Source organism: Nyctibius grandis, chromosome 3 (genome assembly GCF_013368605.1).
Source record: "Nyctibius grandis isolate bNycGra1 chromosome 3, bNycGra1.pri, whole genome shotgun sequence".
Taxonomy (NCBI): Eukaryota; Metazoa; Chordata; class Aves; order Nyctibiiformes; family Nyctibiidae; genus Nyctibius; species Nyctibius grandis.
Genome location: NC_090660.1, coordinates 98,648,980 through 98,675,739, shown reverse-complemented (window position 1 = coordinate 98,675,739; position 26,760 = coordinate 98,648,980). Strand labels below are relative to the sequence as shown.

General features: G+C 42.2%; 1 protein-coding gene across 1 annotated transcript in view; it reads left to right on the top strand.

The window, feature by feature from the left end:
* The window catches only part of SDC2 (syndecan 2), a 61,404-nt gene extending 35,774 nt beyond the window's left edge, over positions 1–25,630 (top strand). The window contains exons 2-5 of the mRNA XM_068396498.1: positions 14,941–15,052; positions 22,083–22,216; positions 23,024–23,159; positions 24,420–25,630. Coding sequence (XP_068252599.1) covers positions 14,941–15,052; positions 22,083–22,216; positions 23,024–23,159; positions 24,420–24,583 — 546 coding nt within the window. The 3' untranslated portion in view covers positions 24,584–25,630. The remainder of the gene's footprint in view (positions 1–14,940; positions 15,053–22,082; positions 22,217–23,023; positions 23,160–24,419) is intronic.
* Positions 25,631–26,760: the final 1,130 nt, after the last annotated feature.

The following is a 26,760-nucleotide window of genomic DNA, read 5'->3' as shown; positions in this document are numbered from 1 at the left end:
TGGTATTTAATACCATTTGGAGTCTTTGTTGTATTTTACCCTTCAGTCAGATCTATGACTGTTAAAAATGCTGTCAAACAACTTACCTGTCTTGCTTTCCTTTAAATCAAGGGAAGCTAATTCATCAAATACAGTGTCATTTATCCCTACCTTCATTATGAATGTAATTGTTTTGGTTCTAGTTTTATGTAGCATTATTATTTTTAAAACATCAGCTGAAGGTAATCCATATGAAGATTATTTCAGCCAGTTTTCATTAAAGGTAGCCACTCATGCTAACTGGGAGAGATTATGTTATCAGTTCACTAATCCTTCAATTACAGCAGCAGCTTTCTTGACCATGCTTTAAACCAAAAAATTGTAACGTGCTGTTTGAAGGTGGTCCCTTATGTAATTCCAGTTGAAACTTTTATTTTGAGAAATTTCTATATGTTCATCTTCAGAGTTGTTTGATGCGTGTTCTACCACATCCACATGTACAGCTCATAGGGAGGGAGTAGCACAGGGGAAAGGGGCAGGGGCTGATGTTGTGGTGGGAAGGGGAGGAGAACCTCCATGGAAGATCAGGTGTTGGCCTTTCCACTGCTCATGGAGTAACTCTTTTATTTTAGTGTACCTTATACTATGCAGTTTCAGCTTGATGCTTTCAGTGGGGCTTTTTAAGAGCAGCCATATGTTAGATGGTTCTTCTCAGGAATATGAATGCATGTTAATTGTTACGGTGTGCGGCAATGTCTTGCAGCAGGTATGGAGGCTCACAGCAGACTGCCTCACCAAGGCTCTGCCTCGGTTTCTCTTGCTGTGCAGTTGATATGGGGTCACCAAGCTGCAGAACCATGTGGGGAGAAATTCCTAACGATATGGTTCAAATTCTTGTTTAGTGGTTGTGCTCAGTATATCCTAGTTGCCAAATGCAGCCCTGGTCTGTACTTGCCTTCAGAAGAAATTGTCCCCTTGGTTCCCTTGCCCAGTCTGATGGGCACACTCTCAACACAGCGAGTTGAGAGTTTGTGGGTGCGAATTAAGGGGCAGGCTGGCAGGGGTGATACTGTTGTGGGTGTCTATTACAGGCCACCGGATCAGGATGAGGAGGGTGATGAGGCCTTCTACAGGCAGCTGAGAGCAGTCTCGCAATTACAGGGCCTGGTTGTCGTGGGGGATTTCAACTACCCTGATATTTGCTGGGAGGCCTACTCAGCCAGCCATCCTCAGTCCAGGAGGTTCCTCCAGTGCATTGATGATAACTTTCTGATGCAAATGGTGGATGAGCCAACTAGGAGAGGAGCGCTGCTGGATCTTATCCTTACTAACAAGGAGGGTCTGGTTGAAGAGGTGAAGGTTGAGGGCAGCCTTGGTTGTAGTGACCATGAGATGGTAGAGTTCAGGATCTCATGTGGCAGGAACAGAATATCTAGCAGAATCACAACCCTGGACTTCAGGAGGGCCAACTTTGGCCTTTTCAAGCAATTGCTAGGGGAAATCCCATGGGACAGGGTACTAGAAGGTAAGGGGGCCCAAGATAGTTGGTTAGCATTCAAGGACTGCTTCTTCCGAGCTCAAGATCAGAGCATCCCAGCAGGTAGGAAGTCAAGGAAGGGTAGCAGGAGACCTGCATGGTTAAACAGGGAACTGCTGGGCAAACCCAAGTGGAAGAAGAGGGTGTACAGATCATGGAAGGAGGGGCTGGCCACTTGGGAGGAATATAAGTCTGTTGTCAGAGGATGTAGGGAGGCAACTAGGAAAGCTAAGGCCTCCTTGGAATTAAACCTTGCAAGAGAGGTCAAGGACAACAGAAAGGGCTTCTTCAAATACACTGCAGGTAAAGCCAACACTAGAGGCAATGTAGGCCCACTGATGAATGAGGTGGGGGTCCTGGAGACAGAGGATAAAAAGAAGGCGGAGTTACTGAATGCCTTCTTTGCCTCTGTCTATACTGCTGGAGGCTGTCCTGAGGAGCCCCGGACCCCTGAGGCCCCAGAAGAAGTAGGATAGAGGAGGAATCTGTCTTGGTAGATGAGGGCTGGGTCAGGGACCAATTAAGCAACCTGGACGTCCATAAATCCATGGGCCCTGATGGGATGCACCCGCGGGTGCTGAGGGAGCTGGCGGAAGTCATTGCTAGGCCACTCTCCATCATGTTTGCTAAGTCGTGGGCAACGGGAGAGGTGCCTGAGGACTGGAGGAAAGCGAATGTCACTCCAGTCTTCAAAAAGGGCAAGAAGGAGGACCCGGGTAACTATAGACCGGTCAGCCTCACCTCCATCCCCGGAAAGGTGATGGAACAACTTGTCCTTGGTGCTGTCTCTAGGCACATCAAGGATAGGGGGATCATTAGGGGCACTCAGCATGGCTTCACCAAGGGGAAGTCATGCTCAACCAACTTGATAGCCTTTTATGAGGACGTAACCCGGTGGATAGATGATGGTAAAGCTGTGGATGTGGTCTGTCTTGATTTCAGTAAAGCGTTTGACACGGTCTCCCACAGCATCCTCGCAGCTAAACTGAGGAAGTGCGGTCTGGATGATCGGGTAGTGAGGTGGACTGTGAACTGGCTGAAGGAAAGAAGCCAGAGAGTGGTGGTCAATGGGACTGAGTCCAGTTGGAGGTCTGTGTCTAGTGGAGTCCCTCAAGGGTCAGTACTGGGACCAGTACTATTCAATATATTCATTAATGACTTGGATGAGGGAATAGAGTGTACTGTCAGCAAGTTCGCTGATGACACAAAACTGGGAGGAATGGCTGACGCGCCGGAAGGCTGCGCAGCCATTCAGAGAGACCTGGACAGGCTGGAGAGTTGGGCGGGGAGAAATTTAATGAAATATAACAAGGGCAAGTGTAGAGTCCTGCATCTGGGCAAGAACAACCCCATGTACCAGTACAAGTTGGGCGCAGAGCTGTTGGAGACCAGCGTAGGGGAAAGGGACCTGGGGGTCCTAGTGGACAACAGGATGACCATGAGCCAGCAGTGTGCCCTTGTGGCCAAGAAGGCCAATGGCATCCTGGGGTGTATTAGAAGGGGTGTGGTTAGCAGGTCGAGAGAGGTTCTCCTCCCCCTCTACTCTGCCCTGGTGAGGCCGCATCTGGAATATTGTGTCCAGTTCTGGGCCCCTCAGTTCAAGAAGGACAGGGAACTGCTAGAGAGAGTCCAGTGCAGAGCCACGAAGATGATTAAGGGAGTGGAACATCTCCCTTATGAGGAGAGGCTGAGGGAGCTGGGTCTCTTTAGCTTAGAGAAGAGGAGACTGAGGGGTGACCTCATTAAAGTTTATAAATATGTAAAGGGCAAGTGTCATGAGGATGGAGCCAGGCTCTTCTCAGTGACCTCCATTGACAGGACAAGGGGCAATGGGTGCAAGCTGGAACACAGGAGGTTCCACATAAATATGAGGAAAAACTTCTTTACGGTGAGGGTGACCGAACACTGGAACAGGCTGCCCAGAGAGGTTGTGGAGTCTCCTTCTCTGGAGACATTCAAAACCCGCCTGGACGCATTCCTGTGTGATATGGTCTAGGCAATCCTGCTCCGGCAGGGGGATTGGACTAGATGATCTTTCGAGGTCCCTTCCAATCCCTAACATTCTGTGATTCTGTGATGCTTCACTGCAAGCCCCAGGGAGCTGTCAGGAGAGTCAAAGGCAGGGGGAGGGCAGGAGGGAAAATCCTTCCTTCCTGCCACAGCCCCACCTGGCTAGGAAGTTGGCTGACACTGCAGGCAGGGTGCTGTGTCCCCCCCAGCCCAACCTGTCTGTCGTCTTTGGCCTGGGAGTCAGGCGGGCTTGTGTCGGTGATGCACCCATTCCTTCTCCCTGGTGAAGGAGGGGAGTTGTGCCTGAAGGGCAGCATACCAGACAGAAGACTGCTTCTCAAGCCACATAGCCTGTACAAGTTGCCGTATCTCTGATTTCACTCAGCTGCTTTTATAGCAGAAGTTATTAGAGTGATGTTTTATCCCATCTGAAGTAAACTCATTTCTTATCTTTGTATGCATCAAAGAGGATATGAACACCAAGGCTTTGTAGCAAAGATTCAGTTAAGTAAGACAGGATCAGAGTGCCGAAACCAACAACTTAATCTTATAGACTGGTGAGATGAGTGGGTGTTAGACTAGTTGGCACCTGGAAACAGCAATAAAGTCATCTTTGTTGTCTGACTGTTTGGGGATCTGGGATACGAAGAGGTATCTCACAAGCATGTACTTGGTCTCTCAATGCTTTCTGAGTTTACTGTGTCTGTCTGAGAAGACTGTACCAGTGTGAAGAGTAGCAGTGATACCATTTATCCTTTTGGCTGAGAGATTATGGCTTCTGGCCTAATTTAAGCAAGTTTTGGATTTACCAGTGCTTTTCCTGCCAGAGAACAAACTGATCCCCAAGCTCTGTGCTTCCAGCCACCACCTAACAAGTTGGAAGTAGTTACCTGAATAAATGAAGTTGTGATCATTTTCATGCACTGGAAAACGAAGTTGGCACATACAGCACGTTCTGCCAGCTAATGCAAAGTTCACATTGATCTGCAGTTCACTTTGCATTTTGCATCATTAGACAGTACCAGTTTTGAGCAGAAAATCATCTCTGTCAGCACCCGAAGTAGTATAAAGATGATGATTTGGAGTTGTTTGTTTATTTGTTGGGGTGTTTTTAAGATATTTGTTTAAAGGGTGATTCTTTCCTCTCGTGTTGAGTGCACAGCCTGCATATTCTGTTGTAATGAAACTGGGAGTCCTGGTACAAAGATGTTTCATTTAAGCATACTTAAAACTTACTTGAGCTTTACTTCCCTTAAGTAAGAATCTAGCAAACCTGGGATATGAATGTGTTACCAACACCATTCATCTCAGTTCTAGAGGATCCAGGATTTCTCTTCATTTAGAGCAGTTTATGACCATCTTCTGAAATAGGTTGTATGTATTGGTTGGAGGGAAGGAAGTTCCTTCAGCTAATTGCTGCAATAGCACACAATTTTGGAAGGATCAGACAGATTTCAGATCTATCACTGGCTGTTTTTCCACCTGTGGGGAGCTTTGGTGAGACGTCACCAAGAGTCTGCTGGCTGTGGGTGGCAAACAGAAGTGTCCACTGAGAGATTCGCGGACCTTGTTGTTCAACAATTAAGTCCCTATTGAATAATAGATTATGCATTCAAGAATTGGAAATGCTCACTCCTTGAGCTGTGAAGTCTGGTTTCTCCTTTGACAGACTTCAGTTGCCATACATGACCTTTGCTGGTAATATTTAATTGGTGCTTAACGTAACTTTAATAATATAGTTGTTTTATATGTAATTTCCCTGTTTATGTGAAAGGAATGTAATTGAGATAGCTTATTGCCAATTCTTGCTACTAATGGCAAAAATATCTTAATTTAAATGATTTCATGTTAGTTGATTCTGGGTTCCTCACATGGGGTTATTTTGTTGAAATCCAGGGACTGGAAAGGAATCAATATGGGGCTTTTGAAACTGGTGGGGGTTTGCAGTGCTCCCACTACGATTGATTACAGCTGCTTTTGTAGGGCTTAAAAAAGAACAATCTGTATTAAAAACATCATTCTTTGGTATGAACTCGAACAGCTCCAAATAGGTTTCCATGGGGGCTGCCCTGCAATTTGACCACTTGAAGGGATTGCAGTAATCACCAGTGGGCCAGGGCAGCGAGGCAGAGGAAAGGCTATTAGGTGGGGAGTTATTGGCATGCATGCCAAAGAGGTTACCCTGGCAGCTTTAATCATTCATCCACATTCTCAAGAGGAGGGAGGAGAATATAAGTGTTAGTTCTTGTGATTGATTAGGAAAAAGGATCAGTAAAGCATGAAAGGAGAGGGGAGGTGTGCTTGGAAGAGCCATTGCGTGTTAGATTTAAAAGCACTGACTGGGGCAGGTGTGTGTAGTTGTGACCTCTGTACCAAAAGCTACCTGCGTCTTCTGTTACTGTCAGGCTTGTGACTGGTGATTCAAAGACAGGCTAACCTCTTCATTCAGCATTTTCAAAGGAGGACATTTAGCTTCTTGGTCACAGCTATGCCTTAAATTTAACCTGTCTGCACATGGGCTGATGTGTCCTTAAAAAACTGATTAGCGTTTTGAACTGTGACGATGGTTTGCATGGTGGTTTTGATCCTATTTTTGGTGAAACCGATGGGTGCTTTTTTGAAAACGTGCAGAAGATTGCTATGCTAACTGAGATAAATCAGTCTGTGATGCACATTGCTGGCTGTTGGCTTCTGATGCTGTTTCGCCTGCACATTGCCCTTTAATATTTCAGTCTAGAGTGGCGTTTTGGAAGCTGATTCAGCTGTAGCCCTTCTAAAATAGTTTCCTTGTCGTATCGTGCCTACGTCAAAGGCAGAGTTGAAGAATAAACTGTTCTTTGCACCAATTGATGGCTTGGCATGAAAGCTGAAAGGGCTTTGAATCTTTTAATTTTGGGATTCCCAGAGAAACTTTGGTTTTAAACTTCTAGTTTTATATGGGAAAGGAGAATTGCTGTGTACTGTACTCTGACTGTTAAGCAGTCTTGAGGCTTTCAAGGTAAAGGAGATGAATAAACTGCAGCATTCAGTTCCGGGTTTCGTGTATGAGGAGAGAAAGACCTATTGGTGTGGAGTCAGGGAATGTGACATACTGTCAAATCAAGGGGTTCACGTAAACAACACAGCAGCACTGTTCGCTTGGGCTGGTCTATCAGATTTGCCCTGCTTGTCTGTCATCCTACGTAACCATTTTTGAGCTGGAGTAAGTTTATGTAATCATTGGGTTAGGAGGTCCTAACCTGTAGCCTGTGTGGGGGTGATCTGACCACGCAGATCTCCAGCTGTAGGCCTAGGGAAGGACAAACAGGGCTGGTCCCCTCTAGAGCATGGGCTTTCAGCATGAATTGCTGTAGAACTGCAGGAAGCTTTCATTGCTGGAGAAAGAATATAAAATGCTGCAGTTTCATATCCTGTGATCCAGGTAGATTTTACTTGCTGAGTTGTGAGATGAGGCTGTGGGACTTCTGAGGAGACTCTGCCCAGGTGAAGAACTGCTCTTCACTGGGGTGTGGTGGTGGCAGGGATCCACAGAGGTAAAGGTTTGTTGTTCCAGAAAATTCTGCATGACTGAATGAAGATAGAGGTATCTCCTGCAGGGTAGATGGTGAAGGCATCTTTTGTAGGGGCAGACCCAACTATGGTCTCGGTTAGCTAGCAGTCCTTTAATACTACCTCACATGGGCTTGAGCCTAGGCTGGGTAGCCTAGGAGGGCTGTTGGGTAACTGATGAGGATCTCTTTTTCTTCATTTACTAAATATCTGTTGTAGCTGGAAAGCATGGTGCAAGTTGTTTGATCTGCCCTTCATCACAAATCATGCTGTTGGTACTTGTGCATAAGGATAGAAAGCTCTGCCTGATCGCAATTGCTGCCATGCTGCTCGCCTCCGTCCTGCATCTTCATACAGCAACCTCTGTCCCACACTGGGCAGCACAGTTTCTGGACAAGGGATTAGTTAATAGACTCAAGTTTGGTCTCTGTGTGCATCTAGTACATAAATGATGCACAACTGGAAATCAGACTCATGAAAAGAAGTGGAAAAATAGAAGCTAATTCCATTGGACTTTACCTCAAACAGGTGAGAACTTTATAGGATGTTTATCTTTCTCCTCAAGGCAGGACAAGCCTCAGCTCCAAAACTGTAAGCAGGCCAGTGACCCGCTATACAGATCTGTGAGCCTTTGTAATGGGAAGAAAAACATTTTCAAATAAGCTTGAACAAGTTCTCCTGTTATCATTTTAAGTTCTGTTATCACACAATGTACCATATGGCATGTAATTACACATTAGGGAATATTTCTGAAGGTACAGATGACTGTTAGAAAACAGGCATGTGTGTTTCTATGACTTCATGAAGTCTGAACTTGAATCAATCAACGGCAGCACAGTCATTTCTTTGGTGCATGGCCGTAAGTGAACAGTAGCTGACGTGGTAGTGGCTTGTTGGTGTCTCCTTACCCCAGGGGGCTCTTTGCCTTGGAGCATTTCCCTGTGAGCACCATGGATGCAGTGTATTTTCTTTAGTGTGAGCCATGACATAGAGTGCTGAAATGCCTGACACTGGCAAGAGTTGTTTTATTAATGCCATCCCTGTCAGATATGCCTCTGTTTTGGTAATTAGTCTGGCGTAACAGACTGTGTGCATCTTAAAAGCCAGCATATTTTGACTCTTGGCTCTGACATGAGGCGATCTCTGTAAATCAGCTCTCTTGGTAGACTCCTCTATTGTTGATGCTAGCAGTAGTAGAAGCAGTTTGCAGTGCTTGTGTTTATTTTGGGCTCTCTGCCTTTCCTCGGCAGCCATGAGTGGTCAAACCCTTTCTTTATCTGTCGTGAGAGATTGGAGGCCTAAAGCTATAGTTTTGTGCAGCATCAGGAAGTTCTTCTACATGAGGTACAAGGAGCATGAATAATCTTTCTGGTGTGTGCTCCAGCCACGGTAGTGGCTCTGCGCCACACCAGACAGGGTCTCAGCCTGCCGCTCTGCTGCCATCACCGGCGCTGTCCTCACAGGCGAACACCTGACTTATAACGCTGCTAGGGACACCTGTACAAAGCTGATTTCCTTTTCCACCCTTACCTGACAAAGGGCAGCAAACGTCTTTTAAGGTATTTTTAAAAATACCTTTGGAAATGAGCCATCCAGAATGAGTCACGGCAATCAAAGCTTGTTATTTAATTGGCCAAAGCCAGCGGTGGAGGAGGCGGTGGCTTTGCAAATTCAGCCCAGGCAGTTTCCATCGTAAGGCTGTTTTTCACATGGGACATGCAGATGAGCAGGAGGGCTGGCACGGAAAGGCAGCAGCCATGGGGAGTGCTTGGAGGGTTTTAAGCTGTTCCGAGGTAAAAATGGGAGATGGTAACAATGGCAAAATTATTTGGGGGAAATGAACAATGCAGATGTTGGCTCCTGTATGAAACCCTTGTTCTCAAACTTGCAAAATTCAATCTGGGGCCTGTTATGGAAAGAATATTTTTGCTATGATCACAGTTACCCAGACCATGGTGTAGGGCAGCTTTCCTGCTGCCAGTACCCACTCCACTAACAGCACTGTTGTGCAGGCAGTACGACTTCTCCAGGGAAGAAAACGGGGAGACCTTAGAGTGTTGTCCTTAAACTGTGTCACTGATTATTAACATCTTTTTTTCTCAAAAAATCCCACAGCTGCCCACAACCATGCCTCCCACCGCCACCTCTGCCGAAGGCCCCACCACAGTTGGCACAATGCAATGAAGTAGGGTTTGCTGGGAAGAGTTTGGCCTGCGAGTCCTTAAAAGTGGCCACCACCACCTTGAAAGAAAATAGTGGGGGCTACTTCTTTCCTTCCCTTTTCTTCTGTGCCCAGCTGTAGGATGTAACAGTGAAAGGAAAGGAAGACGTCTATAATAAGACAACTAGTGGTAAACATACCTTGTAACATAAAATCCTACTTCAAAATTAGGTGTTTGTAGCAGGGTACACGCAGGCAGTGTAAGGATGCGCAGGCTGAAGGAGGTTGATGAGCGCTGTCAGAGCCAGCAGAAGCTCATCTCTGAGAACCAGTAACACAATGAGAAATGGAAGGTGGATGCTTTTCTGGGTAGCACATTTCTCTGGAAAAAACTAGTGCTTTGAGGTGTAAATCTGATTTTCAAGTTTTGCACTGTAGAGTTTTTTTGTTTTAAAGTCCGCGATTCTTATTCCTGGACAAGGTTAAGGAACTCTTAATGGGACAGTCTCACTGGTGAAATAGCTTTCCTGGTGTGGTGAGGGAAAACAAAGAAATGGTGAGCAATGATAGCAAAACGCCTGCCAGCTTCGGGGTCGGCAGTGCTGAGGTCTGTTAGGACTAACTCCTGTTGGTTGGCAGATCATAGTTCCTTTTGCAGGAAGCCTAGGGCAAATTACAACTACAACTGTCTTTTCTCCTGCCTTCAGTGGGAGTCTCTGCAATGGCCCTTGAGCTTTAGAGGAATGCATTCAGGCAGTTAGCTTTCCAAAAATGTAGTGTATATGAAGAATGCATCACTTCAGTGAGCTCAGACTCACCAGCTGAACATGCTTTTATACAAGCACTAATAGAACAGCACGATCTGTTAATGGAAGAGGAAAATCTGTTTTCTTTCTCCTTCTTACGTGTAAGATCTCTGCCTAATCAACAGATGTAATGCTAGCAAATTTTCAGAGCCTTCTGGCTTAGGTATTTGGGATATAACATCAGTTTTAAAATATTAGTCTCTGGTTCTGTGCATACTAAATGGGTTACATATAAAAGACTTCCATCTGGGGAAAAAGGGAGGCAAGGTACCATTAATAACCCAGCTGCAAACCTCAAATTCTCTGTCCTATGCATATACCCAAAACCGCAGAGAACAGAAATTTGAGTGCATCTGTGAGTAATAAAATGTTTCCTTCCATATGTCAGTTACTCATCGCTCTTCCATCTGAGTTTTGAACAGCCACGACAGCCATGGTAGACGTTAACTTCTTCACTGCTCCTCACACCAGCTTTCTTGGTTTCATCCACATGGCATAGAAGTCTTTAATGCCTTAATCCTAAATCATCCCCACGTAATGGGAGGACTGACTGTAACAGCGGCGCTGGAAAAGGGAATGGCTATTACAGGGCACTTTGTACTTTTTTTTTTAAATGAAGTGCGCCATCCTTTCCTAGCCCTTCTATTGTCTGAAGATTGTTTTCAATTTTTTGCCATTGTAATTTTGATGATTGATTTATGCCTTTTATGAGATGATGAGTTAGAAGAAGCTTTTTTGCTTTGTTTCCTTTCTCATTTAGTGTCAGAATGAGGGATTTTTTAAAATATGTCCTGGATGATCTAAATTTATTAAATTAAAAATAATTTAAAATGTAAGCTTTAGTAAAATAAAGACACTGAGATTTCCAATTCAACATATAACTGGTATGGGAATATCTTTTATCTAGTACTTAATGGGTGCTAATCTACACTACATCCATGAGATTTAGATTTATGCCAGTGTAGTCAATAACCAGGCAGGAGTCGGTGATCATTGGCATGTAGCATGTGAAGTATTTAGGTCACAGGATTTTGCAGCATTATATTCTTGGAATAAAAATAAGTGGGATAACAATGATGGACGAGAATGCAATCTCTGTCAAGAGGTAATGAGCGGTTTTTGTGGCTTCAGGGCCAGATTAAAGGACTGATAACAGAGACATCCTTGCCTGGTGTTCCTGCCGTTTTAATAGATCTGAATGTAAGGCTGTTACATAAAAGTGACATGAGGGCCCTCATTTCAATTTTTAGCCATAGGAAATAGTCTTTTAAATATTTGGCCTTCATAATACCTAGAAATAGACTTATGGAGTTAGAATTTGCAAACTTTTTTATTTTTCCTCCTAAGCATATTGAAGTCTTAGTACAGATCTTTCTCTGTCTGAGCCTACTGACAAGAGACTTGTTTTTCCAACTTATCTTTTGTGAACACCCTGGGATTAGTCCATGGGCCCCCATGGATTCCCATCTGACAAGAGAGAAAACATTTCTAGAGCAAACATTAAATCAAATTTATTTTTACGTAGCATAAAATTGCAAAGCGTGGCTTCAGTGCTTGATACTCACTTAAGCACCATGAAATACTCTTTTATTTTCATTAACCATCTCTCATTTTCCTAAGCTTAATCTTCACGGAATTATTTTTAATGGCTGTGCATTTTTTGTTAACTGTTGGACTTTTCTTTTTATTCTTACCCTTAAGGCAGTTTTCATTCCCAGTGGCCTAAGGCAGCTACATGCCTCTGACCAACTGGGAAAAGAGGTACAAAGCTGTGGGTGTAGAGGGGGTGCCCCTAACCCAAGTCTTCTAGCTATCTTGCAAAGAGAGTCTGTTTGGGGACAGTGCAATGCATTTATCTGTGCAAATACCTGGTGATTTTTAAGATAGAGTATGCTTCTTCGTGCCTGTGGTTTGAAAGGGTTCTTGTGTCCTGCCCGAGTTCCACTAGACGAGAATCATTCGTACTGGAAATGGTCTGAAGCAAGGGGCTGTGGCCAGAGAAGCTGCAGAGCATCTTCCTCAGATAGAGCTTGATATCTACTCTGAATGCAATTGGGGTTCACTAGACCATATATTTCTCCCTATAGTAAATGTTGTACTGGATCTATAAGACCATGGGGAATAGTTTTCTCATTCTGATGGAGTTGTGCCATCCACAATACTAGATATTAAATAATGTTTCACATTGTATCCTTTACATCCCCAGAAAAAAATACAATGGATGCTCAAATTGCTGCTGAAAACTACCCAGGCTTTTCTTCCATTTCTGTTCCTCTGTTTTCAGCTGGTTTAAATCTTCAGAACATCTCAACATAGCTAGAAATGAAAGCTTTTGGCAGCTGAAAAGCCATAATTCATTGAAATAAAGGGAGTGAATATGATGGTGGGGAGCCTGGCTGACCGGGCGCTTGCAGCTTGGGCTGGGTTGGGTTAGCTGCTCAGCTGTCTTACAAAAACTGAATCCTTAGGAGAACTGTCAGGGATCATTTCTGTCTTCTCTGACTCCTGTGAGTCTGGAAAGAACAAAAAAACAGGGTTGTTTGTTTTAGAGGGGGGGGTGTTTTGGGTTTTTGTTCATTTTTTGAATTGTACTAAGTTTGCTTCAGATATAGACAGAAGTGGGAAATGGCCTAGGGAATAAATTGATTGCTAAGTTCATATTTTTATTCAACACTAAAAATTCTGGGCATGGACGTGTGATGCTTCTGTTCTCTACGCAAACTAATTTTCATTTACTAACATCTGCAAACTCAGGCTGTTTCTCAGCTGTTACCAAATGCTATTGGCAATTTCCATTGTTAGGAAATTTGTCCAGGTAGGTCTTAAAATTTTTTTCCCAGCTTGGCATTGGGTAATATTTACTACCTCTGATACCTTTTGTGTATTGTATGCCTTTTCTATACTCATGGGCAGCCACCTGCGTTTCCTTTTAAATATGTTTTGTTTTTTTCCTGCCTGATGTTGAGGAGTGGGCTGTTTTGTACCACGATTATGGCTGAAAGTAAAATGGGGCGAAGTGGCTTGATCCATTGTGGCAGCCTGATCAACAGCAGGATATTTGTCCTGTGACAGGGAGTTGTTTTCCTATACGGAAACAGTCTCAGCTGCGTCTTAATTACAATACCACCTATACACCTACTGAGGTACTTCAGGCCTTCCTTTGGAGACATCTTTTAAAGTGATTAAGTCATTTGATGGTGACCAGACATCATCTTGAATTTCTGCTTTGGACTGCAGCCAGTTCCAGGCAGACCATGTGAACTAGCAGCAGCAGATGAGAGCAGGCCTTTTGTAAACCTATCTTAAGACCTTTTTCCCCCTCACACATCCCACAGGTAAAAGCTGCTGTAGCAAAAGTAGACTTTGATCAAGTATCATGTTGTTTTTCTTTTCCTGTGTAGAAGAAAAACAGGGTAATACTGTTTTAGTTCAGAGCTGTTCAGAGAAATGTTAGGTACCCTCAGTGCAAAGGTCTTTTACTCTGAAATACTCTAATAATCAGGATGGCTTTTCTGCTTCTCATGAAGAATCATTTTTTATTGTAGATCAAACTGAAGAGCAGTTTTCTGCTGTGAAGAAGCTTAGAATAGGAATCCGTTGCCAAAAACCTCCTAAAAAAAGTCACAAATGTCTTCAACAATAGTTTTTGGACCTCTGGGAAAAAATTTACCATGCCAAGCCAGATGTGGGTCTTTGCATACAGGAGTTACCCCTTTCACAGTTTAGTACCCCTTCACAAAAGCTACAGTGAATGTTGGGTTGAATAAAATGGGTCATCAGTGCTGTGCAGTAAAAAGTAAGGTGGAAACCCTTGGGACTCAGAGCAGCAGGTTTGGGCACTTATATTAAATACAGAACAGATGCATTTTGGTATAGCATTTTGGTGTTTGACTTTTTGACTTAAAACTCCATTTGCAGCTGTCATACCTTTTTCAACAAGTCATGGCAAATGGGCGTTCACAGAGATGCTGGTAAAAGTGATAGTAGCAATAGCAGCAGGTACCTTCTCAGTCAGCAAAGATACATGGCTCCCATAAGGTGACTTGTGCTCTGTTGAGAAAGTGCAAGCTGCTGTGGAAGAAGACAATTTCTAGTCTTTCAAAGCCTGAATTGTCAATCTAAAAGGATGACTGATAACTTGTTCTATTATCAGATTGTTGTAGCAGAATCTCTCTTCAGTGGGGAAATACTTGCAGACGTAAAAATGTGGTGAAAGTCACAGGAAGCCAACTTTTAGCCCGTTGAAGCTAAATTTTAGGAGAGATGCATTCATTTAGGAATTGGAGCATCTTGCCTGACCAGAATTTTGGAGATGTGCTGTCTGATCTGACTGGAAATACCATAATCCTTAATGAACAGCACTGTCTTGGAAACATTTGTGTTCTGTAGTCCCAGCTGTTCATTCTAACTTATAAAGAGTTTCATGAGGTTTGGCTTGATATACCTATGAGATGGTTTTTAGTACGTGCTCTTGTTGCTTCCCATTTGGGATCAAATGACAGACTTCACTTGACAGCCTATAGGTCTGTATATTTGAGATCTTGACAGAGGGCTTCAGTCTTGGGATTTGCTTCTTTCTTGTTTCAGAAGCTCTGCAGAGTATATTGCAAATCCTATTTATTCATTCATGCATTTATTGAGATGAAGTGTGATTTGAAAGGGGCTTGCTTCCTGAAGATTGGGTGGTTTCTTAGTTTTCATTGTGCAGCCTTGGATTTTTTTTAATGCTATATTTTTTACAAATTTCTTTAACATCTTAAATGAATGCATTGCATAAGCAGAAAGTATAAACTGTTTACTGTGCCATCATCAACTTCAGAAACAGGAGTGAAGATTAAGAGAGTGCTACGCTGGAGAACTGTTACCTTTTTAACCATTCCCTCTTATCTGTTTTCCAGAGAACAGATTTGACCTCTGATAAAGATTTATACCTTGACAACAGCTCTGTTGAAGAAGCATCAGGCGTCTATCCAATTGATGATGATGATTATTCTTCTGGGTCAGGTTCAGGTGAGACAACATGTCACAATTTACTCGTAAAAGTGTAAGAAGTAATGTAATTATTTGAGGAAAAGCTGTGCAGTTTTCCTTTATAAGCTGGAGATGATACTTTCAGTGAGTACCATGAGTGCTTGGCTCTCTACTTACAGAGCACTGAGTATCACTATGGGCTGAGTTTTAAATGGTAACTTTCTGCTCTTTTCTCTTCCTCCTTAGTTGCATCATTTCACTGCATCTCTCTGCTGTCCCTCTGGTTTCTCTGTAGATCTCTCTGGAGTATAGAAGGATTAGAAAAGGCTTAGTTCTCCCATAGCATAATGCTAATTTAGTAGTCTGTAAGAAAACATAGCAGCAGCAAACTTTTTTTCTCTTATATGCATTCAGGTTCACGTAAACATGGTGTCTGTTCCTTTTCTGTTGTGTTCTTTTAAATTTAGAAGTCTAGATACTGCCAAAAACTTGATGGTTTTCTCTGAGGTAATTACATCCATATAGTGAATAAGGAAATTGTTAAACATAACATACTGAGTTCTCAGACTTAAGCACTTATTAGAGACATGTAGCTAGCTCATCATTTTTCAAAAAACTGTCAGTGAAACCTCATTAATCATTTCTCTTAGAAAGCCTCTTTGTGGAATATCTTCTAGACTCACTGGGAGGCTACAGCCATTAAAAGTTAAGTGCAGGATTTTATGGTAGTTCTGGAAGATAAATTTCCTTATTCTTGTGAGCATTTGTGGAAATTCTATTTATTTTCTGAGTGTGTTACTTAATTGTTTGTTATTGCACTTTTTGTAATCTGTCTTGTGATGTTTGTATATACTTGTGAATTTTTAAAGGGTGAGCCCTTCTCGTAGCACCTTGTCTTTGTTACCTTGTAAGCCACAGCTGAGATTTTTCAGACGGATTTTTGGTTTTCCTTTCTTTTGGAGGTTCAAAGATATGTTAAAATGAAGTCAGCAGAGGTGCTGCCAGGCAAATTCAGGCCCATCCCTCATTGGCACCTGGGTAATACCCTGCATTTTGGGAGTCCTTCATAGGGGCAGCTTAATCAAGCCTCCTTGCTGTGGAATTATTTGAGGAGAAATTCAACATTTCATTTGATAAAAAAAATTAAATAAGTCAGTGATTTCATCCAGTTCCCAGGACTGTCTAAGGAAAATTCTGATGTCTGAGAAAATTGCCCTTTCAGTCAGCATCCCATTCTGTCATGTCTTCAGATGCTGGTGACTTTGTAAGCTTCAGGAAAGGAGATGGGTTGACAATAAATAGCAATATGGAGAATGGTCTGTTTTGGTTTTTTTTTTTCCATCCCTCTGTAGAGTTTGTTTGGCTGTTTCTAATATGCATGGTTCAAAATGCAGCCCTGCTTTTGAAGTGGAAAGGACTATACAAGAACTGGCTTCAGATTTTATTAACCCATGTCAGTCATAAAAGTGGATCCAGGAGGACAGAAACTACCTCTGGACTTCACCAACAGTAACACCTTGGCTTTCTCTTCTCTCTTTTCCTGTGCTCAGCCTTGAGCCATGGGTGGAAGATGGAGTGTATAACAGGCACTCCTGCTACCTCTGGCAATCTCTGTTTCTTTCCTACAAGAAAGCATGAAAAGTCTCATTGTAGACTGAGACGAGCTAGATGCCCCTCCAGAGAGCGCATGTGACAGTACCAAAATCTAATACTTTTGAACAGAGGAAGAACTCTAAGTTTAAATAATCTTCCAAGCAATCTGTGAGCCCAGTTTTATTCACTTAAGGAAAAAATCTGAAGAGGGAAGCAAATTCGCATCCCTTTCACCCTACTCATCCTATACTTACTGCTGTCTCCATTTTATGACGTAGAAAGTGTCCTGCAGATATACCAATGATCAATTTTCCTCATATTATGTTGAATGTGTCTCTCTTTACTTGATACTCAGTGATGTAGTGTTCCTAGCAGGAAGAGCCTTCCCACTCCAGAGTGGCTTTCTTGCTATGTAATTCCACTCCAAGCAAACAGATCCAAGATGACAACATGCTGACTCCTTCCCTTGGTATGAAAATTGTTAGCTGCCACCAGGCCTATGGAGATAAACGGGAATTGTCAGCACCACCATTAATGCTTTTGCAGGTCTGCAAGCAGCATTAACATGGACAAAAGTCACTGCAAGCATGACACATCTCAAACTAGAAACTGGCTGAGGGCTTTTTCTAAGGAAAAAAAAAGATGATGGTGTTCTGCTTTTTTCTTTCCCTTTCCCTTTCCCTTTCCTCTTTAGTCTTCGTGTACATTCAGCTACTGTTGCATGTTTGCCCAAGTGTTCAGTCCAAATCCATTGGTCAACAGTTTCCGAAGGAGCCATGCCTGCTCCGTGATCGTCCTGTATCAACAGCAGAAAGTCCATAGTGAATTCATTAGCCCATTGTTTCCTTCTTGCAGTCTCCATCTCTGAGGAGGTGCCTCAGTCTGTCATCACTCTTTTTAGTGTAGGTGTTTGTATATCGCATAATAAAAAAAGAGTAAAAATAAGTTTTCCTGCCTATATACAACTTGGAATGCTTTTATAACTACTGTTGCTTTTTCCTCTGGCATAAAAGATCTTAACTGAGCCCTGGTCTTGCAGGTACCTGGAAGTAGCTGCTGAGCAGCAGGACTACCCTTGTGTTAAGGAAAGCCACCGTCTCTATTAGATTTATCTACGCATTCATTAGAAAACTGTCTGATTCTTGCATCTCTTAAGTTACTCCTGGTAGACAAGTCTATGCAATACATATCAGAATCTGATGCAGATTTTCCTGCCCCTTCTTCTGTTCCCCCAACCTAATATTTCTCAGTTAATAGCAGCTGAAGTTGAGAAGGTTAGCTCAGGATGAACTACGTCTAGACTGGCATTGTGACGGGGGACTGTTCTTGGAGGAAAGTGGTGGTGGGACTGGAGCTCCTCCAAGAAACACAAGAGCAGATCTTCTTTGGCTCTTGACCTAACAAGAAGCCAAAGTTACGCTCCAAGGCCAGAAGGCAGTTTAGGAGTCCCGTGGAGTGTGGGGTGGGGCTGGGTGAGAGGTGGTGGCTGGGCCGGGGGCCGTGGTTCTGGATGGAGGAGCCACGGGCACTCTCCCAGGTGCTGAGCAGGAGCTGGCACAGGGGCCATGGCTGACGCTGGGTGCTGCTGGCCCTGGTGGCAGTGTGCCCGGCAGGCACTCCAGGTGGGGCGACACACCCTCTCCTGGTGTACTTCCCCTCCTGTAGTGCAGGCAACACAGCAAATATTCATTTTTCTGCTTCCTAAGGTCCCATTCCTGTGTGCCTTTCAGACTGGCTTGGAGCAAAAGATTGTTCTGTCCACCTGCTACAGCAACCCCAAGCATGCTTCATGACATTGACTTCCTGGTTCTCCAGGTCCTTTAATGTAAAAGCCTACTGTGATACTGTTTGAAAGTGTGTTTTTGTTGTTGTGCTGGACAGAATCTTGGGTATGCTTCAGTATAGTTAGGACTCTTCCTTTTATTCAAGTTTTGTTGTTTTTTTTTCCCCTTCTCAGATGAGAATTACCAGAGACACAACGTCCTTGCACTGTCCCCAATTATTTCAGCTGCAGTTCCCTGATAGGGCACTAGTATCATGTTTATAGTGTCATCTCTGGTTGCCTAATGCTGTGTTGATTAAGGGTCGTGTTGGGTGCTTTTCATGTGAATGGGGGTGAGATAAAGCAGCTAAAAATATGTCATTGTGGTATGTGCCACATCGATGATAGAGATAGAAGGTGTGAAAGAGATGGTGGGTATGTGTGTGCCCACCTTATGACAATTTTACTTGTGGTGGTAGTACTCCCAGTGCGCGATGTGCAACAGCAAAGAAACATGATGCCAAAAGATAGGGTGAAATTATTGGATTTGTTTGGTAGGAAGAGTTAATCACTGGCTGCTTTGCAAGTAAGAGTCTTAACTACCATGGGCTTTTTGTAGTATACAATGATTTAAGCTGGCACAGTCTTGATTTCCTGACAAGTTTCCTCAAGCACCAAGAGTGTGAAAGAGCATTTGTGTTCCTGTCATCCAAGGGGCAGCTAACAGACTGAGGGCTATATTAGATATTTCCAATACTACAGCACAATTTAGAGCTATTTTGACCACTATGAAGACAGCAGTTGGGCATCCTGAAGAAGCTGAAGGGGAATAAAAGACAGTGTGTGGTCGTTGAGAGCTCTCAACTCTTTACCATAGAGATGGCTATGGGTTTAATTGCTGCAGGGTTTTTGTGTTGCCCTCACTAAGAGGGCAGTGTCTATTTGTAGAGGGACTCAAGGCAGTTAATACCTAGAATTGTTACCCAAGCTGGCCAAATCCAGGAACCATCTAAAGAGAAAGTGATACTTTCAAGAGGAAGAAGTAGGCTCTTATACTCCAAACATTTCACAGTATTCCTCTTAACAACCTAGTTGGAAGTTACACTCATGACATTCTGTAGGTTTTTTTCTTTCCAATCCTATTTGGATGCAGGGAGTAGAGTAGTTCTCTTTTTTTGCCTTTTAGGGAACATGATACTGTGTAAAATGTTATTGCTATGTTCTGCAGAGCATTAGAGAGTTTTTTTGCTTTTTTTATCCCTCAGTCCTATTTACAGGTGATTCTGACAATACTACTGTCAGTTTAGCAAGGAAAATGCCTTCCCCTTGTTTAGACCTACTCCATGCCAGCCAAGCAGAGACTTGTCTAGATAAAGCTAACTAGAAAGCAGGAACCATGAGGATGTGTCTGAGCCGGTACCTGAGTCAGGCCTAAATGATAGGTGCCCTGATGTTTTTGGGATTGTCAGGATTCCCCTGAGGCCATATAGAAAAGGAGTTGGGTACCTTTAATGCAAATCTAGTAACTAGTCCAGGAATTAGACTAGTCATCCGTTTGTTGAGAGACCAGAGATCTGCATCCTCTGTCTCCAGAGAGGTTCAGACCTGTAACACTCCCCATTTTATCTGGCAGACACAACTATTGCCTGAAGCAAAGGTGGCATTTAAGGATTTGGAGGAGCAATTGTGATTAAATGGGACTTATCGTTTCATAAAAAAAGAAGAAAATAAAGTTCTGTACTCTCAAAGTGTGTTTTATCATATCTTTAATCTGATCATCAATTTTAATTTCCTTGCCTGTGTAAGTCTTGTGTAATTTGGAGGAACTGTGGAAGGTAAAGGAGGCTGAGCTATCCATTGGGCCTTTATTTCTCAAAGAAAACTCTTGAGGCAAAGCCAGAAAAGTTTTCTTGTTGGATGCCTTTCTTCACCTCTGTTTTGAAGCAGGGTGTTGTTTTTTTGATCTTTGAGTAGCATTTCAGGAAAAGACCTGATTCTTTTTGTGAGGTCTTTATTCTGGAGGTTGCGCTGTAATTCTGCTACCTCTGAAGGTTTTTCCAGTATTATTCTGTGCTGGTAGCTTTAATGTAGTACTTTCTTAAACGATTCCAAATTTTCTTTTCTACAGTACAGAAGTTAGTTTAGTTATTGGCTTTTTAATGCCCTTCCTTTCAATGCCAAATGTATATAATTCTTGATCGTGAGTTCAAAACTTCATTATTGCGCTTGTATTTTCAGCCTGTTTTCTTTCTCTACAAAAATAAGATAAAAAGTCATTTAGGAATGAGTGGCTCATACTATTCTGTTATAAGAGGATGTATTTTTATTTGTTAGGAATTACTCTTATGTACATTTGCTGGATTTATTACCCAATAGTTACTTGGGTAACCAGTGTCTGTAATGAGCAGAACACATTGAGATTCCTAAGGAGTGGTCCAAGAATAGGTTGATTCTTTTCCTCTTTCAGGCCTTGCAATAATTTAGTCTCTTGTCTGTGTCTTCTTCCTTCCCGTATCACTAAAGGATATTTATTATACATGTCCATTATCTTATTCTAAAGGAGCCTTAATACTCCAGCAGGGCTTTGAATGAGGAGGAAATTAAATTTAAGGTTATCTTTAGGGAGTTTTTTGTCCTTTTACTCTTTATTTCAAAATAAAAAGGCTTCTGTATTATGTGGAGTTTAAAAACATGTGAATTCCTAGTGACTGAAACATAAAGCAATAGCAGTCTTCCTGCAGATAGAAACTACTTGTTTTTTTTGTGTTGGAGGGCTTAACAGATTTGCTGTAGAGGAGAGATTTTGTTGTTGAAGCAGTGTTTTACAGGGAAAAACTGTTCTAGTCAAGTCAGGATAAAGTAGTTTATTGATCAATTTATTTATGATATGCAATTAACTGGCAATCATTGGACTCTACTTTTGGGCTTAATATCAGCAATACATCAGATAAACACAATACCAGCCACTTAAAAAATTGTAACGTGCAACTACAAATTTCCAGCCCCCCTTCTGTAACTGATCCCAACATGTGCTACACGCACACACAGATCCGTGTGCACACACACGCTCCTCTCACAGGCCATGGGGTGTGCAAGCTCCCCTCACCTGGGTGTGCAGGACACTCTGCCCACACACCTGTGCTGTGGGAGATGCAGGTGCCCCCAGCCCCATGTGATTCTGGGTCCCCACCACCTCCTGCCACCCCCAGGAGGTGACCCTGCACCCCCAGGGTGCAGGTTCCAGGGGTGCCCCTGTGGTGGATGTGGAAGAGCTGGAGGTGGCTGCTGGGGGCACCCATGGGGTGGGGGGTGGCGCTGCAAAGCCCCAGTGGAGCCCCCGGTGCCACGTCAGACAGGGTCACGCCAGCCCTGACGGCTTTTGCTTCCACTCCAGGGTTTCTCTCCTGTTACAGGTGTTTATGCTTTTTTCATACTTCTTCTGTTTCAGGAATATCATGGTAATTTCCTGGTTACTGCTTAATCCGGCTGATGGGCCCCCCTTTCTCGTTCATGGGATCACTTGGGGCAAATATCCCCCTCACAGTTTAGGGCACACTGTTTGCTCTCGCATCTTTATCTTAGCAGGCCTTGTCATCTAGGCCATTTGCTTAGGGTGGGCTGTGCAGTCACCCCTACCTTGGTGTTGTAATAAAAAATGTGATTGGTCTGGAAGAATTTCACAGGTCAATGAAATGTCACCTTTTTTGTCTGCAGGTGCTGAAGAAGATGAAGATAGCGCAGTGATAACAACATCCAGAACACTTCCAAAGTTACCGCCAACTAGTGATACATCTAGGGCTGAGACCACCACGGTGAAAATGCAGACCAAGGTGCCTGCACAAACAAAGGTACATGGCTGGAGAGCAATGCCGTTTAAAATGGTTCTGCTGTACCCCGTTGATGGCTTGATGTTAACTTTGTTTGATTTATATGGATTAAAAAGCCCCCCCCCCAAACTTTACTTAACGCTCATGCAGCCTGTTAAATGCATACAGAGTTGCTCGGTTTCATTCCTACTAGAAAGTCTATGTAGGGACTTCTGGATTTCACATGAAAGAAAAGAGGTGCAAAAAAGAATATCTCATTATACACAAGACAGTTTCTCATGATACCTTTGAGTCCGAGCTGTACCTTTTTTACATCTCTCGAACTGTTATTCAAAAATTCTGCATGAAACTTCACTTCTCAAAGGAGAATGCTGTGTGGTTTGAACACTTGCCAGGTTCCATCTACTATTTCAGTATTTCGTTCTACCACCATAGGTAATAGTGTCTAAGTTACTCTCAACGGCATTCTGAATATAACGTACCTGATATGTTAATTTCAGAATTGTTATTTCATTCAGAGGCCATTATTCTGATAAACATGGGCAATATTTAACAGCTGTTTGCTAAATATACTTCTGGGGGTTTTAAACTTGTGGACAGGTTTGATTTTTTTTTTCATTCTGACATCATGATGACAAATATATCCAGTTACAATGTCTAGCACAGCTTTCTGCGGTGAAAAAGCTTCCCATGTGTTGTGTTTGTGGGTATTGTGGGGTATGTGTGTGGAGCCACAGCTTCGTGGCTGCCCGTGACGGGCAGTGACTGTGCAGGCTTGCAGTGCGCCCTGTCTGTAAGCGACGCTCTGTTTTCCTTTTTGTGCCACAGTCACCTGAAGAAATTGATAAAGAGGAACGGCCCGAGACGGATGCCAAGAAAAAGAGTGATGAGCCAGGGGACGACACTGACGTGTTCACCGAGAAGCATTCAGAAAACCTCTTCCAGAGAACAGAAGTTCTGGCAGGTGAGGCATCATTTGCCAAGGTCCATTGCGCCAGAAATGCCACAGAAAACAGAGGGGTTCCATATTGAAGAATGCAAACTCAACATTTGTGTTTTCTTGGTAGATTCTTAAACACATTAATGGGGTAGCAGTGGTTGATTTGATGAGAATGAGATGGGGATCTTCTGGAGTTATTTAATAGTGAAGTCTTGCTAATTGATTTGATGCCCACAAGTTGAATACTGCCTGCTTAATATCTGGAGCTTCCACAGCTCGGAAAGGGAGTTGCAATTTGGATTGAAGCTTGCGGTGCAGAAATGTATTTCTCACCCACACTTCCGAGAGCACATCGCTGTCTGGTCTGGCTGGTGCAGATGGACACTGCCTGGGAGGAGCTCACAGCAGGGGTGGGTGGACGGAGAAGGGTGGATGAGCACTGTCCTTAGGATGCAGAGGGTCTGTTTCCCTCTCACAACCCAAGGCAGGCACAGGCTGGCCACCAGTGTTTTCACATGGCTTTCCTACATGTGAGGCTTTTTTTTGGCATAAGAACAGTGTTACAGGTATACTTTTCCCCTGTGTCCTTGGAGGAGGTGTTGGGAGACATGAAGGTCACACAGTTTTGGACCACATCTTCCTCTGAGCACCAAAACGTGAAATAGCCTTAATATCCACATCAGTGGAAGCATGCGTGTTTGCTCTTGAAGCCTAGTTCCAGTTGATACTTTTACACTCTCGCAAGTGTGTGATAAATGTAATGCCTCTGTTCCTACAGCTCCATGAAATGTTCTCTCCTATTACTCATCATTAGGAAATTTGTTCACTCCACCAGAGTGAAAACTGGTGGAGAAAAGGGAAAACCCATTTCTTAGCTAGTGTAACAAAATAGTTGTTTTAAGGCTGAAAATGTTAACTGTTGAAAAGTGAGTTTGAAAGAAATTTAAATGTTATTATTATAAATTAAGACAACTTTATGCTCTGGCAGTATGGGTGGCTTTCTTAATTGAGGTTTTGGAAAATTTTTAATAACTTTTTTAGAACTGTGAGTTGTTGGATCACTCACTTGTAGGTGGAATGTCCTTTTAAATGATTGCCTTCATAAGCACAAACAGGCTTCCTGAGAATATATTTCAGGATACTAATTATCAAGTCAGTTGCATAGTGGGAGCCTTTTTCTGTAATTTGAAAGCAATGGCAAACTCATTGTGTGAGATGAAAAAGAAAGACGGTGCTAAACTTGTTTTTCCGGCATATTGTGAATCTCTGTTTCTTTGATTACAGCTGTTATTGCTGGAGGAGTTATCGGTTTTCTTTTCGCAATCTTCCTTATCCTGCTGCTGGTATATCGCATGAGAAAGAAGGATGAAGGCAGTTACGACCTTGGTGAACGTAAACCATCCTGTGCTGCCTATCAAAAAGCACCTACTAAGGAGTTTTATGCATAAAATTCCTATTTAGTGTCTCTATTTATGAGATCACTGAACTTTTTTAAATAAAGCTTTTGCATAGAATAATGAAGATTTTTTTTTTTTTTTTCATTAAAGAGCCATTACGGCACCTTTATGATAAAATCCCATTGTATTTAAAACTTTTCATGTATTCCTTTAAAAATGTAAAATTAAAACTTAACATTTGCAGTGTTCTGTGAATAACAGTGGCAAAGCATTATTTTATAAAACCATTGATGTTCACTGACTCATTTTTAAAACTTTATGCATAAATCTAAAATAATGAAAATGATTGTTTTATCCTATGGTTCAATGAAAGTTGTTTAATTTTTGTCAGCATGTCTCGGATTGATCTTACAAGTTAGTTTTTATTTCATTAATTTATCTGTTTCCAAATAATGCCTTTTTGTAGTTGTCATTGTGCAATTTGTCTTCAGATAATTCAGATAACAGTAACTTTTAGTGTAAATGTAATTTTTCAGCTATGTAAACTTTAACCTCCACTTTGTATAAATTTAAGTGTCAGAATATCAATTTTACACTTTGCATTGTTTCTCAGCGTACCTGTAGCTTCAGTGAGATTCATAACAGCAAATTAATGTGTGAAATTGGATTATTACTACAAACTGTATAGTCGTATTCTTACTAAACAAATCTCCTGTAAGGAAGATTTGGAGTAAGCTACTGACAAACCTAAGCAAACCCAAAGACTCTAACAGTATTTTGAGAAGTTGCTGCAGATTTCTATGGCCACTGTATTTGTTAATTATTTGCAATTTGAAGGTACAAGTAGGGGTTTAAATTTTTGTTCTTTAAAAATGCATTTAAGTTGTAAACGTCTTTTAAAGCCTTTGAAGTGCCTATGATTATATGTAAGTCGTTGCAGACTGGTGTTAATGAGTATATAACAGTAAAAGAAAATGTTGGTATTTTATAAGCACAGACAATTCTAATGGTAACTTTTGTAGTCTTACATGGATAGACATAATTGTAATTTGGGAACATAAACACTACTGAATAAATGATGTGGCCTAATACTGAGAATTCCATTGTGATATACTTTTGTACGCTTTTCATTTTATGTCTACTTGCTTATGTTTTAATGTCACAGAATACATCTAGTAGATCGTAAAAATCCAGACCAAAAAAAAAAAAAGGCTGTTGATCAGGCTGATCCTCGGACCAGATTTATTGCTGAGAAAAGTGGGAATGTTTAAGTCTTGCATCTGGTGTATGAGTTATGAGTCATTCGACCTTTGCATTCTATTTAATGGCAGTATTAACACAGACGTGTTTTCCTGAAATTGTTGTTTTCCGTACTGTAAAATTCAAAGGAGTACCCGGTTTCATTTATTGTGTATATCAGTTTTTGATTTGTTCTCTGGTTTGTTTTTTCCCCGGCCTTTTGGAGAATTTTGGTTTATTCTGCTCGGACTCCAGCAGAAGAGTTGAGACAAGTGGAATATCTTCGTAAGAGAAGAAAGAAATATTCCAAGTAGAAGAGAAAAGGCTCTGTTGCTTAGACCACAGATAGGTGTTGGATAGAGGGGCACGTGGAGAAGACGATAGTCTGCTTCCTTATATTATGCTTTGTAACAGACAAATGGCTTCGTCTTCTGCTCTGTTAGCCTCCTCATTTTTTATTTTTGAGATTTCCAAAATATAGGTGTTCAGGGCATCAGGCTGAACTGCTTCTCAGAAATGGCAATGTATTGTAAATAAGATCTGGTAGCTCTTCAGATAAGAGTCGCGTAACTTGTATTTGTTGCTCTCCCAAGTTCAGTGGTCATTTCGGAACAAACAAATGCTATCATGTGCTAAAATATTTAATATATTGCTTTTTAAATTACTTATACTTACTGGCAAGTTTTTCAAAGCCATACAAGTTCAACAAATAAAAACAGGGTAAGAATTTAACAGGTATATCTTATTGTGCAATATTTAGTGAAACTCAATTAGTAAAATAACTGCTTGAAATAACTGTGCCAAGAAAAGAAAATTTCTGGCAAATGCTGTGCCACTGTTGTAAAATAAAGCATTTGTTAAAGTGCCAAAATAAAGTCTACCATGCCTAAACTAATACTTTATTTGTATAGTCTGACATCCAGTTTTTTGAAGCCCACTTTGCTTAAGGTAGTAGATCTGAATTTTCTTTAAGGGTGCAATGAATATCG